The 18,160-nt window shown below is 40.7% G+C and overlaps 1 protein-coding gene and 1 non-coding gene across 2 annotated transcripts in view; one reads left to right on the top strand and one right to left on the bottom strand.

Annotated features, from left to right (window-relative positions):
- The window catches only part of LOC139696449 (beta-2 adrenergic receptor-like), a 182,013-nt gene that overhangs the window by 126,146 nt on the left and 37,707 nt on the right, over positions 1 to 18,160 (top strand). The window contains exons 2-4 of the mRNA XM_071595221.1: positions 3,764 to 4,066; positions 9,427 to 9,536; positions 9,782 to 9,989. Coding sequence (XP_071451322.1) covers positions 3,948 to 4,066; positions 9,427 to 9,536; positions 9,782 to 9,989 — 437 coding nt within the window. The 5' untranslated portion in view covers positions 3,764 to 3,947. The remainder of the gene's footprint in view (positions 1 to 3,763; positions 4,067 to 9,426; positions 9,537 to 9,781; positions 9,990 to 18,160) is intronic.
- On the bottom strand, positions 2,709 to 2,781 carry TRNAV-AAC (transfer RNA valine (anticodon AAC)). The gene has a single exon. It is a non-coding gene; the product is annotated as a tRNA-Val (tRNA).

The following is an 18,160-nucleotide window of genomic DNA, read 5'->3' as shown; positions in this document are numbered from 1 at the left end:
TAATTCCACAAAAAATGTGAATACGAATTCTAATAATATGACCTAATTCTACAAAGCAGAGCTTATGATTACACTTACGAGGTATTGAACTTGAGTGATTTGGAAAAATTTTATTTATTCGTCTATATAAATGTAATCTCCTTCAAAGTAGTCCCCATTAGATATTGTAACACTTATACCAGCGATTTTTCCGATTCTCGAAACACTTCTGGAACCCAATCTTTCAGTTTAGCTTTGAGCTCTCTCAGCGATGCGTTTTAAATCTCATATATGCTTGTAAAACAACAGCCCTTTGGCCGTTTGTCTTAATTTTTGAAAACAGAAGTCGCACGGGGACATGTCTTGAGAATATGGAGGCTGGCCCATCATTACTACAGTGCTGTTTTTGACCGAAAATTCACGCCAACAAGTAGTGAGCAGTGTGAACAGCTGCATTATATCGTGGTGGTGCATTAACCATGAATTGTTACCCGATAAATACGGGCGTTTATGTTTCGTATTTACTTCATGCCAATAGCGTTGGACTTGTCATTAGTACCATTTATAGATCCTTTGAAATTGTTGCAATAACTCATGGTGCACTGTGCACTCTGCGAAATTACAAAATTCCCGTTACTTTTTGAACGCACGTGTACGTGCATGGGAAAGTCAGGTTAACGCGCAAGAAGGTTGATAATCGCGCACTGGGTAATTCCGGGGGGATTTTACGAAGCAAACAGTGAGTGAAAGGAAGAGGATCGTTATAAGATAAAGCAATGAAGGCATGGATGGCTGAAAGAGAGAGAGGGAGAGGTCTTCCAATTTAGCGTACCCTTTCATGCGCATCCGACCACAGAACGGCCATTGCGATAACGGGAAGCGCGTGGGGTAAAAGCCTCGGCGTCATATATTGGGTCACCCGCGCCTGACGTCACGGCACGGGATTTAAGCCAAGGAAATGGTTCTGACGGCCGTTAAGTGTAAGTCCTGTGAGGCGCGTCATTTATGTGACCAGCTGAAGGAATATGGATGTATAATATTTATATGAGCAAGCGAAAAACAATAGAAATGGAGGGACATTGGCAATCACTGTTTCGTACATCTACATCTACACAATAGCCCGCAAGCCGCCGCAAGGGCGTGTGGCGGGGGGTGTTAGGTCACCACCTGTAAAAGGGAACAAAACCACAGGCAAAATCAACACATGTGCAAACCTATACCCACTGTGGCGTATACATTCATGCAAAAATCCTTTCAACTTATACGCATTCAAACAAATATACTATCAACTGACGAACAATTGCACCTCAGGATGCAGTACAATATTTATAGCATTTCGTACAGCATATGGTTGAATTTGTACTTTGTTTCGGGATTATTTAACGCAGTCCAAATGGGTGTTGTAATAAGTAAACTCAATTATTTGAAATTTTTGCAGTAGCAGTTATTAGTTGGGGCTTCCGACATCTGAGGTCATTTGCGCCATTAGGGGTAGGGTAGGGTAATTTGGAAGGGGCAGGATGTTAATGAAATGGAGGAAATGTGGGGAGAAACTCCTCTTGAAATACTCTCCACACGACACCCAAAGTAGGTATCGCGATACCCCTGAAATGTATCCTGCCACCACCGAGATTCGAACCTGGATCCTCGGGGTGGGCAGCCAGTACTTTAGCCACCGCCCCATGTCAATGACCCTTTAAAATTCTAGACAAACTCATTAATTTAAATATATTCAGCTATGAAAGCACTGAGAAATATATCTAATGCATTTTTTAATTTAAAAGAACGTTCTGCGTTTAACGAGAAAGGATTTTGGTCGCTGTTAATATTTACTGCTAAAATTATGTTCCTTCTGATTAAAGGGTCCAATCAATATAACAGTTTGAGATGGTAAAAAATCATTTACCTTGACCAGGATTCGAACCCGGATCCCTCGGTGTTCGGCCGAGTGCTTTCGCCATTTAAGCTATCGAGGCGCCCTCATAAATTTTGAAATTTTAGGGGCTTTAAAGGAAAAAGATGTCGTGACGAAATACCGTAAATACAATGTCACAGGCATTCGTAGTCGTGCCAAATAGTCGCAGAGTTTAAGAGGACGCCTCGATAGCTTAACTGGCTAAAGCACTTGGCCGGACATCGAGGGATCCGGGTACGAATCCCAGTCAAGGTAAATGATTTTTACGCACTGAAATTGTAGCATTTAAATGCATATTAGCGGATGACTCCGTAAAAAGTTACTGCTAAGGCATCTCCCGCAGTTTCTTAGAATTTGTCCAAGGTTCCATATAGTTTCAAGTACAAAAACGTTTTTCAGAAAAAATTCCGAATCACAAAGAAATATTTTGTTTCGGTACAAGGTTCGTTTGCTGCTCAAAATATGTGCTGTAAGCCGTCATACCATTATGAAAGCACAAATTATCCGTAAATTTAAGTGAGATATTATTCACTTTATATACTTTAATTGCTTGAAGAATCCCAGAGTAAGCAATAGAATCTTGCTAATGTCAACTGCACGGCCGTTTTAAAACATATTTATTTATTTTATTTATTTATTTATTCAGTATTAGTCCGAAAACAGCACATTTTGGCCTTTACATCGAACTTTTAACAATGGTCAAACACCCAAACCCTCGATGGAGGGAAACTCACCCAGGCGGGAATCGAACCCGCGACCCTTGGAATGGCGGACGAGGACGTTACCCCGCCGCCACCGGGGTCGGCAAAAAAACTGTTTCCGCCCGGGATCGAACCGGGGACCTTCCGCGTGTTAGGCGGATGTGATAACCACTACACCACGGAAACAATATATTTACACTTATTACTTTGAAAATATCTTTCTGCTCCGCTATTTTTTCCCAGAATTTGTCCCTTCTCTTTTTATTTACGGTTTTCTGAATTTAAGTATTGCTGGCAGCACTTCATTACTAATTATTTTGAAAGCTCCTGCCTTGAGACCGATTTCACCAAAACAATAATAAAAATTGGACATTTCAAGTTTCATATGATGCTCCAATTACTGAGTTCAAAATTATCAAGATCGAAAGAGTGAACGAAGTAATCAGATTTCATGCAATGCAGCAACACGCGGGCGGGAAACTTCGTGGGATGATTCGTGATTGCATCATCCCACAAATTAGTTCGTTTCTCACATCAATGGAGATTAGATTTTTTCCATGGCGAACCTAATGAGAACGCCCACTCCAAAAACCTCTTCCAAAAGTGTTTTAGCTTTGATAACTCGTGTTAGACTATACCGTAGAGCTCTAGGACGCTGACGTCAAGGTCTCATGTTTTTATCTTGGTTTTGCCACTACTTGAACGTACTGAAAAAAACAGAAGCTGTTAACTTTACACAACGAAAGGAAAACTTCGTGGGACCAACACAAAAAATGGCATTAGTGGGTTAGTGTTGGGTGAGTCCTACCCTTTACCTACCAGTCTAACCTTCGGGTTCACTTCTTTGGTTATTGAATACTGTGATTCATGCTTTTGGGTTTTATAAAGCTCTGATCTCTACTTTTTATCCTGAAAACCCAGCTTCTTCACCCCATACTTATGTTTTTAAATGTATTCTCCACAAACAGGTTAACGTCCCAACAATACTTATCCAAAATATTATCCATAATAATAATCATTATTTACTTAACTCACACAGGTAACCCTGATTAGATGGGTTTTAATTTTAAGAAATGACTAAACGCGATCCGAGTACTTCCTTGATGACCATCGTGCTCCCAAGAATGAAGTCAATTCTTTCATTTCTCTCCCTCCGTCTCTCTTGCAGAAAGCGGTGACGGGAAGGGGGCGTCGCCCGTCGGCATGGGAGAGCTGACAAATTCCCCGGAGACGGCCCGGGGGTGACTCGTGGCCCCTCCGACAACTCCCGTGGGTGAGAACGCAGGAAGAGGAGAAGACCGAGAAGGAAGAAAGAGAGAGAGAGGCGTGGGGCACGGGCCAAGCGACCTGCCATGATCTCGGAGGCCTGGACCACCGCCGTCAATCAGAGTCCCCTGTCGTCCACTCTACCCCCGGGGCTGGTCGTCCCCGCCCTCAGGAACAAATGCAATGACACAACCAGCACAGAAGAGTAAGCGCTAATCCTAATCTTTTCCCGTAATGAAATCGACGTCTTAAAAATTCGATGTTTTCATTCTTTTGTGGAAATCTATTATCACTGAAGTAAAAAAAAAACAATGAATCTTTCCATCAAATTTTTTATTTGGTAATTAATAATTATTTTTTTACTAGTTACCTAATAAAACATTGGGTGAAAATATACATATTTTTTTACTTCATTGATCGGCACATCTTGTTTATAGGGTGTAAATACTTATGGTATTCCAATTTAACGTTTCGCCCTCGGTTTGTGGATGCTTATCCTATTACTAGTAATTTTATGGTATTCGTGCAATAAATAATAACTTCCTGATATAATTGATAGCTAAATATGTGTTGACATTATTTTATACCTTTTACATTCCATTTCAAACTATATTTAGCTCTGGATAAGTGACAGGTTTATTTTTTTTGCAATAAATTAGTTATTATTTACTATACATTATATACTTACAATGACGGTAGCTGAAGTGCAGCTTTTTTTATGAGTGGCAACGTATAGCTTTCTTGCTCAAGATAATATTGTGTTATTATGTTTCCAACTGGTGATAAAAACAATAAACTTTGCTCACTTATGTTCATATAGGTACTCATGCCTTATTTTGTATTCATTCAGTAATTATTTATTTAATATTAATTGTCAAAAATGATATTAGCAAAGGAGGTATTTAAATAGAAGAGGGTATTAATTACGGCTACTTTAAATGGAAACGTAAATAAATTAGAGAAGTAAAAACCGTAACTATAAAATGGTCTTTAAAAAGTGAACTACGGTCAAAGTTTAAATGAATCATCTTGAGGAGATCTATCAGTCGCTTGTTATTTTTTGTTCTCGTGACTGAGCTTCAAGCCATCGAGTGCGCCCATCGGGATTGCAGCTGGTGAGTCAACCTCTGGATATAGATCTTAGCTGCGAATAAAGATAGTTTAATGAACGAATTAGCATTCGTGGACAATTAGCGACGGTACTCCGAGGAGGACGAAGACACCATCGGGTAGGATGGCCTCCAAATTCAAAGAAAGCCCATGATGGTAGCGCGGCTTTGTGATGATGGTGACGATGTCAGTCAGCTGCTCTCCTTCTTAATGAGCGCATGTGGGGAAGTGGTCGGTACAGCAATACTGATCGCGCTACAGGTGCGGTAATGATAATTTTTGAGGCTACGGAAGTGAGATATGGATGGCAATGGGAAGTGAATTCATTACCATCCTAGGAGCAGCAGATCACCAATTTTGTCTTTTTATTTCATAAATAGCAAACGTGGTGGAACCTCTCGAGTAAAATAATACGTTTAAAAAATCTACATCTGTGTTTTTTTTATTTTTGCGTCGCCGAAGAGCGTTTCATTTCACACAAACACACATATAAATATTTATATATATATATATATATATATATGTATATATATATATATATATCGATTCCCGGCCAAAGCACTCTGGGCACCTGCAGCTCCACCCGAGCTATGTGATTTTTCGGGAACCAGATCTTCCTGGGAAACCATAACCGGCACAGGGAAAGGGACTGGCCCCCCTACCCTGATGTGTGAATTTCACTCGCCGTCGGGCTTAGTACTGGGTGCACTTACCATCACCTACCAAACCGACCTTTGTATATATATATATATATATATATATATATATACAAAGGTCGGTATATATATATACAGGATCCGTACATATATATGTGTATATATATACAGGATCCGTACATATATATATATATATATACACTCGTGTATATATATATATATATATATATATATATATATATATATATATATATATATATATATGTGTGTGTGTGTGTGTGTGTGTGTGTGTGTGTGTGTGTGTGTGTGTGTGTGTACGGATCCTGTATGTATTTTTTTTAGGAAATCTACCGGTTAACGTTGGTTTTTGGATGGACACAACTACCAAACAAACACTTTATTACTCCTAACAACACACAAAATCCATCATCCTACTCTATATCAGGTCCCTCTTCATCTCTGAGTACTTTCTTCCTCCCTTCATCCCGTCCAACATCCCTATCCTCTTCCCTGTATGTATAATGTATATATATATATATATATATATATATATATATATAATTATACACCTGTACATGCATGCATATACACATATACATATATATATATATACACATATATATATATATATATACATATATATATATATATACATATATATATATGTGTATATATATATATATATATATATATATATATATATATATATACATATACAGGATCCGTAGAATAAATATCGTGACTGGTTCGCTGTAGCCTCAACGTAGCGGTGGATAGGGGTCCGACCGGTCGGCTCGGTAGAGAGGTTCCCCAACACTCAGGCACACTTTAGTTCAGTCGCCTCCGGGCATGCGTTGAGACAGGAGATGAATTTTTGTGACGTGTGATTGTTTGTGGTGTCGCCGCACCAACATGGAGCACACCGTCGAGCGACGTTTCACTGTGAAGTTTTGCGTTAAACTCGGGAAATCCGCGTCGGAGACCCTTGAAGTCATTAAACAGCCTTGATGGGGATGATGCCTTAAGCCGCACAAGAGTTTTTGAGTGGCACAAAATGTTTAAGGATGGCCGGGATCTCGTCGGACGCCCGGCGACCGCTCGAACCGATGCTCGGGTAGCCAATGAAAAACGTCAAAAACGTTTTGGGCTCTGACAGGCGTTTAACCATCGCCCTAAACAGTGAGGAGACCGGCCTTTCAGTCAGAATCTTCCACACCATTGTAACAGAGGATCTTGCGATGAGTAAAGTGTGCGCGAATCTGGTGCCGAAAGTCTTGAGCGAGGAACAAACACTGTCGCGGTTGGAAATTTCACAAGAAATGTTGGGCTACGTCCAGGAAGGCATCGGTAGCAACTGTAATAATGTAAGTATTGTTGCTTTTTGGTGCGTTCCGAAAGAAATACAATTATTTTTTAAAGTAATTTATGGAACAGATTTGCACAAACACTTAAATTTCTTCAAAGTACTCTCCTTGGGAATCTACCCCTTTTTTCCAGCGACTCTACCATAACTGGTACGGGTCCTCGAAGGCGTATTCGGGGACCTCTCGCAAGGTATTCGTCACGGATGATTGGATCTTTCTATGGACGAAAAACGGGTTCCTTTCAAGGCTGCCTTCATCCGAGGCAACAAAAAAAAAGTCTGCTGAGGTGACGTCAGGACACCAACGCTGCCCCACCCCGCCAGGGAGGGTGGGGCAGCGTTGGCACCTGGTGCTTGGCCAGGAACCCGCGGACTCGTAGTGAATTGTGGCAAGGCGCGTTGTCGTGATGGAGTTGCCAGGGAGCGGAGATACCTTTTCTCGTCCTGATGACCCTTTTTCGGAGTCTTTCCAGCACATCCACGTAGTTGGCAGCGTTAACTGTCTATCCTTGAGGAACAAATTCCTTATGGACCACTCCTATACTGTCGAAAAAGACAATGAGCATTGTTTTCACTTTTGATTTGCTCATTCTTGCCTTTTTGGGATTGGGGGACTGGTCGGTGCGCCACTCAGAGATTCGGCGTTTTGTTTCTGGGTCGTATTCAAAAACCCAGGTTTTATCACCAGTGATGACGTTGTTCAAATAATCAGGTTCATTTTTAATACGTTGCAAAAGTTCCCTTGAAATTTCCGCTCGGTTGGTCTTTTGGTCGTCTGACAACATCTTGGACACGAGCTTGGCGCACACTTTCCTCATCGCTAAATCTTCAGTAAAAATGCGAACCACAATAGTAGACGACAAGTTCAGTTCATTGGCTACCATCTTGATACTCAATCGACGGTCAGAGTCCAATAATCGTCGAACTGGAGCCACATTGTCGTCGGTTTTGCTGGTTGACGGCCGCCCAGAGCGTTGTTCGTCGGGGACCTCTTCCCGGCCCTTCTTAAAGGCCTTTAACCACCTCGAAACTTGTGGGTATGACATAGCAGAGTCTCGCGAATCATTTTTTTGGTCTGTTCAATAGATTTTTTTGGTTTAATGCAAAACTTTATCGCGTAACGTTGCTCCATCGTCGATTCCATTATTTTCGTGACACGGTCGGCGCGCAGAGGTTTACCATAACTGGACGTTCTGCCGCTTCCACAGCTTGGAGAGCACTGTAATTGGTTTTGCAGAAAAGCTTAGCATCCCCCCCACCTACTTCAAGTAGTTCGATTCTGCTCAGACCAATAGGCGTCGCGGGAAATTAAATTGCATTACTTTCAAAACGCACCCTTCATATGTACAGAAGCGTGGAATTTTTTTATCTATCAATGATACGTTTACATCTAGTAATGTGGTTTGGGAGGAGGAAACGGGAGAATCGAAGGAGATAGAGGACGAAGCATTGAGGTCGGAAATGAATGTTTTTAGGGAATCGGTACCATGTGTCCAGAGAAGGAAAATATCATCGATATATCTGAGCCACAATAGAGGTTTCAGGGATTTTTTTATTAGAAATGTTTTCTCTGCGAGGCCAAGAAAGAGGCCCATGGAACAACCCTTGATCTGCAAGTAGAATATATTTTTAAAGGAGAAGGAATTACGAGTGAGGATGAATTCGCAAAAGCTAAGGAGAAATTCAGTGCAGAGTATGTGTGGCATAGGGCGGTGGGAGTGGTAGACCTTCCGAGTGGGAAAGGGATGTGGCGCTAATGGTTGCCACATCCGAATATATACTAGCTTTCCGATCTTTTAAAAATTCTTACCGTTAACCGCCATCTTTAATTCCTAATCCCAGCATACCCTACGGCTCTCTTCCCCCCCCCCTCCCCCCCGGCTCCGTATTTCCCGTCCGAGACCGTCCAGCCTTTCCTGAATAAGGCCTCTGAGAAGGCCAAAAGCTCAAATTTTCTAAAATGTGAGTGTCCTTTTACTTGTTATCTATTTTATTTTTGTATTCTATTGTACCGTCCGAATGTTATATTGCTCTCCTGAGTGCGTCTATATTTATAAATCTTGAAGGAAAGTCTCACGGATGTGAATAATAATGTAAACAGAGAAGCGAGATAGCGCTAGTAAACAAAAACACTGAGAAACACACACAAATACCTATGCCGAATTTTCAGTGGTCAAACCTGACGCTATCTCGCTGCTCCGTTTACATTCTATGTGTATATATAAATATATATATATATATATATATATATATATATATATATATATATATATTTATATATATATTTATATATATTTTATGTAGAGAGAGAGAAAAGAAATTCATCTCTGTACGAAAGGAACCAGTCCGGCCTCCAGTTTCAAAACACACCAAGTATTATTTAAATTTACGTCGCCATGATAAACTTATTTAATGAAAATCTCCTTTCATTTTCAGATCCAAATTCCATGACTATGGCTGGGGCTTCGTGGCGCCAATGGCCTTCATCCTGATTGTGGCAATGCTGGTGACCGTCTTCGGCAACATCCTCGTCATCCTTACAATATGTAAGTCCATATGGAAGTAAGGTGTTCCGAAATAAGTTAATCCCTTATAATGAAGTTTGCATGCTCTTGGGCTTCATCGTGAAGGTAACTTTGAATTCACGACGTTTCGCCAGTTACGTTCACAAACCAGTCCTCTGGGAACAGGTGGTGGAAATACAAATAGCAACGAGATAATTTCAATGGAGTACGTGTAATCTTGCTTGTAAATATGTACCCCTGTGTCAGACCAGCATGGAATTTTACAGGGCGCCACCACGGCATGAGGACCCGAACCAACCTCTTCCTGGCGAACCTGGCTCTGGCGGATATTTTGGTGGGTGTGCTGGACATGCCCTTCTCCGTGGTCACCCTCATTCAAGGCGACTGGTCCTTCGGGCAAGGACTCTGCCAGCTGAACGCCTTCACCAATGGCATTGGCCTCATGACTTCGACCCATACCCTCATGCTGATAAGGTATGTGCCCTATATACTCACAGTTGACTCTGGATTCGTGGATTTTTGTTCGGTTGTCTGCATTACATCAATAAAGGTGTCGATACGGGGTTTTCATTTGTGATAATCGGAAGATATATATATTCTAAATATTTCCTGGTATTGATCGTTCATTTATGCGTATAGATTAGACGGGTAGAGTCCTGGGTGATAACCAGGGGGTCCAGGATCCATTGCCGAATATACCGGATGCATCTCCGTCACCCTCGTCCGGAAGTGCATCCATTCTTCACCCCAAAGAATAAAATCTCATGCGACACAGGAGGGAAAATTTTTCGTCCAACCTTGCTCTTTGAATTTCGGAAGTTATTGGTCTTAGAAGAACTAACTACAGATATGAATGATGCAGGGAGAGGAATTGATAAAATTGGTTAGGGTTGCGAATCAACAGGCTTTAGCTGGCCAATCAGCAAAAAAATACAGGTGTCGCATCAGAAAATCATTGTATAGATATGGGATGATATTAAATGTAAAAACAACTAAATTTATGAGGTTTTTGAGAAAGAGGAACTTTAAACTTAAAATATGAGGGGAAAGCTTTCAATGCAACAATTTCAGGTGTGAAAATCATTCGCCTTGACAGGGATCTGGGTTCGAATCCCGGTCAAGGTGAATAATTTTTACACTCTGAAATTGTTGCATTGAAATGCACATTAGCGGATGACTCCGTTAAAAGTTACTGTTGCGGCATCTCCCGCAGTTTCTTTGGAAGGGGAAAAATTGATCATGTGGAAGAGTTTACAAATCTCCGAAGTGTTTTGGATGAAAATAGTCATAGTAGTCGAGACATAGAAAGAAAAATTACATTGATCAAAGAAACTTTGGTAGCATTCGCATGTTGGAATAACACGAGCTAAGCCTTTTGTACCTTAAATTAAACCTTAGGGGCTGGGATGTCCCTACCATCTTTGAGCCACCATCAGGTAGCCGTATAGTTAAATATACTACGATGACAGTGTATCCAGTGAGTAGGGTGTCCAGTGGACCGATTAGGGCTATCGCTCTGGGACCTGTCGATTGGCCGTCACGTGCAACACTTTCAAATCTGTGCGCTTACTTCCGGCCTCACTCCTTATTTGAACTTTTAATTTATTTCCCTCCGTTTTGATTTATAGCGTCAAAAGTCAAACAGTTTACTCTTTTGCCACATTTTTGACCATTTTTGATTTTTATGGCGGTTGCAACTCGGTTTTAAAAGCTGGAGTGGATGAACATCTGGCTTTAATATCCACACTTCTGTCGTATATTCCGTCACTGCCTCCCCCGAAAAAGGTCAAACTTTAACTTACATGTCGGCATCTCCAAAAATAAAAACGAGTTAAGCAGTCCGCGGAAAGCGAGTTTCAGAAAGAAAAGAGGGTCTTAGTATATCTATTTCCGTGGAGATAAATCGACCAGTTTTATCGGCCAATATTTTTGATCAATTTAAGTCTCATTGAATTAAGATACTGTAGCTGACTCCAATCCATACTAAATGGAAATAGACATTGTATTTTCCCACTATTATTTTTGTTGTTTTTTGATGAAGGGTTTATTGTTGTGTGGGATCAGGTTGCCTTTTGGCGAAACTAATAAATTGAGGGGTGTTAAGTTTATGTTCGTCCAAAACCTATCTACATGGTAATTTTAATAATATACCGTACTTCGGCATTTGCTCGGTTACCTTCAGGTTAAATAAGGGTAAAGGGCGGAGTTTTTTTAAAGATTAAGATTAACAGATGAGGATGATTGAAGAAATTTCTATTATGACTCGGAAGAAGTCAAAGAAAGTCAAATCATTTTGAACAAACTTTGAATAACTTCCCCAATACTAATGCCCTAATTAAGATTACTTCTACCCTCTCTCGGAATAACCCCAACCTTCCCTCGACCGTGCATCTACCAACCCAACGGTTTTCCTCCCCTCATCAATACTTTGGGGATTCCGGTATACAGGGTTCGTCCGGAAAATAAGTGTACTGATTTTTTCCCGCCACTCCAGGTGCGCCCAGCACCGCTCTGACGGGCTGCGATTGGAGGGGGGTATGTTGGCAAGCGACGCTGAAAAAGGCAGTCGGCTCTGAGCTGTGGTGTAGTGAGGAGCTCTGTTCACGCGAACCTCCACGCTCGACCCACGTCACGGAACGCGATGCCGAAGTTTTTGGAGCAGCGTTATTCCATCAAATTTGCGGTAAAACTTGGGAAATCGTCTACCGAAACTGTTGGTATGATTAACCAGGCTTACGGGGAGTCAGTCATGTCCAGAAACATGATCTTTCGGTGGCACAAGATGTTCGTGGAGGGCAGAGAAGAGGTCGACGACGAACCACGGCCTGGACGCCCATCAACGACACTCACCGACGAAAATGTGCGAAAAGTTCGCGATGTACTGAACTCTGATCGTCGTCTTAGTGTTCGGATGATAGCAGAGCAGTGTAATGTACTCGACAGGCTTCGAAAACGAGTCGCCCGCGTCCGGCCAGCGATGAAAAACATCTGGCGGATGCATCACGACAATGCGCCGTCTCACACCGCGCTTGTCGTGTCGGACGTCTTGGCCAAGCACGGCGTGGCAACGCTGCCGCACCCGCCCTACAGCCCGGACTTGGCACCACCGGACTTCTTTCTGTTCCCGAAGATAAAGAGGAGTTTGAAAGGAACGCGATACGGGACTTTGGACGCCGTCAAAGAGGCCGTGACGACGTGTCTTCGAGAGGTTCCCGATGATGCCTTCGCGGCAGCGTTCCAGGAATGGGAACGCCGCTGGAACAAGTGTATCGACTCACAAGGGTCCTATTTTGAGGAATATTAGCTTAAGATATGTAAAAGTGTAATACATTTTTTTTCCTGAGCTCAGTACACTTATTTTCCGGACGAACCCTGTATACTCTACCAATATAACTCATTAAGTTTTATTCTACCTTGATATGAAGTTTTGCGAAACTCTATTTTCACTTAATCCTAATTGATACTGATAAAACTTTGAATCCAGGAAGTATTATTTTGTTATTATAATTAGAGTTTACTGATTTTTATTTTTACAAAAATTGATATGTATTGGAAAACAATTGTTAGAGAGCGAAAGTTTAATAACATTCCATGAAACCAATGAAAATATTATGTAAGGAATAGCATTATATCTTTGCATTTTTAACTGCTATGTTTTATTTATTTATTTTAGTACCCTGAAAGCCACCGCGTGGCGTGTGGCAGATGGTGAATACACACCAGAATAATTTTGACCCGAACATGACCCTACCGCGGTTGGACAAGGTTATTCTGATCCCTTATCGTTCGTCGAAAAAATGGCATCTTAGCTCTATATGTTCTACACTTAATCTCTCTAACTTTATTGACATGATCTCATCAAGTGTAGTAAGATGGGGTAATAAAGCATTTTCAACATCAATGCTAAAGAGACCTCCTTCCAATTTATGCAAGAGCATGTTCAATCTGTAATTTAACCTTTGCTCCGTGAGTGATTCACAGCCTCTCATATTTTGGATACGCCACTAAGTTTATCATAATAACGATTTACAAATCTACATCCTCTACGCTGCACGCGATTCAATTCGGCAATCAACTGCGGTTATCATAAGACCACAGGAAATGGTTTCCAACGTGACTTAATTTAACTACTTCCTGATTAAATAATCACGCCTTGTAATTCCAGTTATAATATATCGTCATAATAGTTCTATTATATCCAGGAATAATATGTTGTTACTCAAACCCATTTTATTTGTGAGGCGGCATCTTCAGGTGAACATTTTTTCCATTCTGATGGGGTCAATACATTTTATGTTCGGTCGAAGTTAATCGTTCAGATACCGGTATCATAGCCGAAAAGTAGTCGTTGAGCGTGGAATTAAAGTTTTTTGATATATTTAACCGCATTCACTCGACAAAAGTCAAAAAAATGTACGTTGTTAATTGAGACCCCAGTACATGGCCGGTCCCAAAGATAAGTATCGCTATACCTATCGTCATTTTCGAATCAAAAGGCGTTACACACAATGAGTTTTTGCCTCAGGGACAGACTTTGAGCAGTGAGTTTTACGTGGAAACCCTCGAAAAGGCTACGGAAAAGAGTACAACGCGTCAGAAAGGATATTTATGACAACTGGAGGGTGCACCAGGACAACGCGAGCCGTCCCACCCCGCCTTCCTCGTGAACCCTGGTATCTGGCCAAGCACAAGGCGGCAAAGCTGCCCCAGCCACTCTAGAGCTCCGATGTGGCATCTTCGGCATTCTTTTTGTCCCCAAAAATAAAAAAGGAGCTTAAAAGGCAGCCATTTTGGAACGGTGGATGACGTCAAAGAGACCATGACGAGGGACCGGAACGAGGTTCCCGTCGACGCTTCCCAGGAATCATACCGCGACTGGCGAAAACGCTGGCATCGGTGTGACGATGTACAAGTGCGCTCATTTGAAGAATTTTTGTGATTATTACTTTGATCTGAAATAAATTATTTGGCTCGGACTTTATTCCACTTATTTTTGGGACAGATTCTGTAGCTCAGCTCTTGCGTGGAAGAGTAGACCTGTATTGAACATTCAAATTTCGGATTTCTAACTATTTTTGACAAATGGTCTAGTAAATCTAATTGATTTCCATTGCCCGAAGAACCTTTTATCTAACGTTTCTGACCTCCTTGCCTTCTCTCAATAATGCCCGTAGAAAAATACTGTATAATTAGCAACGAATTCTGGGAATCCATCCTAGAATAACGTTCTCTTTCACAAACTTCTAGTCATACGTCAAATGAATGATTATTTTATATTTCGGGAATTCAAACAGCATGTTGTGGTTGTGAAACGACGCGTGCGGGATGCTCGCATAAATATTACGGATAATGGGAAATTACGATTGTGGCTTGACGCTCGACCGCCTCTGGATGAGTCAAACAGCAAGCAAGCAGAAAACGTTTTTCTCTCTTCTCTTGGCAGATAAAATCATTACCACTTCCCGTTGTTGGAAAAGCCGCCGTGAAAGTGAGAAGCCTCCGTTTTCTTTAATTCATCACGCTTCAGCCACAGGCGAATTTTTTTCCAATGAAATAAACTCTTCTGACCTTCGGAATACTTGGAAATATCCGCCCATTGACGTCGGTGTGTAAGCAAGTTGTCTGGAACATAAATAATTTCCCTTCGTTTCCATCAGCGCCCTAAAATCTTTTCTATAATCACTTGACGGAACCAATTTTTAGCTGGCTTCCATTTTATTTTCCCTTGTACTCGTTTTGTAGAACCATTCGTCGTTTTTTCTCGGGTGTAGTTTCATTCACGGATATAATAGTTTTTCTATCAAATTGAAATGAGACCTTTAGATTCAATTCATTCATCAAAATATTATTCTGTTGGTGTAAAGGATATTTTATTAAAATTTCTGCAGATGTCTTCAGCAGCGTTACTTTGCATTTTGTTTTACATTTTTAGACATTTTCTGTTAATGGTCTAATTTGTGACAGCTTGTAAGTCATATCTTATGGCAGCAATGAAGAAAAAAAATAACAATGACTATTAATAGTTATCATCCTCTTCTTATGCCTATCTGACTTGCCTATTCTATGCAATTGAGGAGAAAACGATAACCCTTGCTGTTTCATTTGGCTTTAGAAATTCCTCCAACCCCACCCCAAAATCTCGTTTTATTATGACAGATAATGGAAGACCGCGTTCCTTGCCATCTAAGAATTCAATAGCATTACATCCCAGGATGTAGTCGTTACTTTTGGTTTCTCACAGTTCAGTACTTGGGCCCCTTCTGTTCTCCGTTGCACGAATGTTCTTTCAAATTTGTAAACATTTTAAGTGAAAGCTGTGTACTGATGTTGCACCTGTATAGGACTATCGTCGTTGCCATATTATAAGTAACAAGGTCAAAGGATCAAAGACACAGTAGGTTTGAGTAAATTGCAATGTTCACGCTGGGAGATACGGTACAGATAATATTTTTACTAGTCATTAGTTATTGGTCAGCCGATCATTCTCAGCGGTATCAATTTAGGTCGCATATATACTCGTATGTAATATAATAATCAGTAACAGAGGTATAGAGTTAAGTAATAGTGTTAAAAATTAGGTGTTCCTCTGACCAAAAATCCGTCCTGGCAATGTGGTGTATACGGGATCTGCTAAGGAAGTAATATTTTAAGATTCTGTGTGAACAAGCTACTGTGTCTTGTAAATTGGCATGTACTGATCATGCAAAGTCCAGACAGACCCAGTTCGTGAGAAGCAGAAAAAGAAAATTAAGTCGTGGTCGTGTGGAAGGACAGGGTTATAGTACTATTAAATCGTAAAAGCTGTTATCTGTGCGGGAGTAACAGTGTTTGAATTGATAGCTGCGATATGTTAGAAGTAAGGCAAGAAACCAAATGCAGGGAATATCTCTCAATTGGCTATTACGTTTCCTATTTTGTTTGCTTAAAAAGTGACAACTAACAAACTGACGGACGTTATATGGCTATAATGTGGTCTAAATATTAAATCCTAATCTTTCATTTTTCCTAATTAAAAAAATATATTGCAAAATAAAGATACAAATTAGGGGAAAACATTAGTGTACGTAATTAGGTTGAGTGAGCAAAACGCCTACTTAGAGGTTTTTGGTATCGAGTCTCTCTATGGGCACGTAAGGTTGTGATTTATCTGGAAAAATTATTGAAGAACCAATTTTGTTCAGTAGGAAACCAAAGGGGCAGTTGTGGAGGGGAAAAAAGTTAACTGTCTCGATTTGATTATTCTTGCAAGCATAGCCATGTTTTTCATACCAATTAAGACAGCTTCAATCACGATAGATGGATTAACATCTTTAACAATTTCACCAAATTTATAATAAAAAAAAGTTCACCTCAATGCTTATCGTTTGGTTTCGTTTGGTTTCAGAATTCTGAAGACGACAGCCGAGCTGTCGAAACGTCAAATGACAAATTGTGAGTGTCCTTTCTTTGTGTCTCTATATTCTAAAAATCTATATATATCAGAAACAGAAGCTCATCGCAGGCAGGCACTCGATTCTGCTTTTATTCGTCCGTCCAAATCCGATCTCCGGGACGAGTTTAGCGCATATCTTTATATCTTTCACACTGCCAAATTTTCCCTCGCATTAGTTGAATCAGAGAAGATTCAGGATATATGGAAGGAATATAAAGAAGAGGGAATGTATATAACTGTACGTTAAAGAGACTAGACCAGCAAGCTTAGACATAGAAAGAGAATATGGCGTAAACGAGGATAGCTTAGAACCAGTCGTCACCGATGGGGAGATAGAGAGGGTGGGTGTGATTGAGGGAATTGAAATCAAATATCGGCTGGTGGGTGGACAACATTGCTGTGGAACTACTTAAAAGTTAAAGAAAACCCGGGATGAAGAGTTTTTGTGCAATATGTGAGGACTTCAGAACCATAAGTTTGATTTCCCACGCAGCCTAAGTTGTTCTTATGAACATCAAAAAGAGGATGGAGAGCAGGGAAAATGATTACTTATGGGATGATCGGTTTGGGTTCAGAAAGAAAGAGGAGAGGCACGCGTGATGCCAGTGAAATAATGAAATCACTAATCGAGAGGAATATAGAACACAATCAGGGTGTATTTTTACATTTCGTAGACTTTGAGAAAGTGTTTTATAGAGTGCATTGAGTTGACATAATGAATGTATTGCAGAAAATGGGAATAGGTTGGAGTGATAATCCAGTACCTGTGCATGTCTGCATGTCTCAGACTGCCGTGGAGGATGCGAGTGGGGGATGAAGAGTCCGGATGGGCAGTTTGAGGGAGAAGTATAAGGAAGGGTTGTCCATTATCACCTCTGCTGTTCAACTTACATGAGGAGGAAAAAGTTAAAGAAGTATGGGGAGAACTGAAGATAGAAATGAAAGTCAGTGGGGAATCCATAATATCAATTAGGTTTGCTACTAATGAAGCTTTAGTTTTTCAGTCATCAAGGAGTTGTAAACTCTGCTGAGGGCAATGAAAAGTGAGTGCAATAAGTATAGGATGAGAATTAATGTACATGTAATGACGACATGTATGTACAATATAAATGGCGATGGTAATGAGGTTTTTTAGAATGAGAAAGGATAAGTTAAATATCAAAATATGAGTTCTTAAACTTGAGCAGGTAGAGCAGTTTATATATTTTGGAAG

Source organism: Hetaerina americana, unplaced genomic scaffold, assembly GCF_022747635.1.
Source record: "Hetaerina americana unplaced genomic scaffold, ioHetAmer1.1.p SCAF_7, whole genome shotgun sequence".
Lineage (NCBI taxonomy): Eukaryota > Metazoa > Arthropoda > Insecta > Odonata > Calopterygidae > Hetaerina > Hetaerina americana.
Note: the sequence above shows the minus strand (reverse complement) of the source record. Positions and strands in the feature narration are given on the sequence as shown.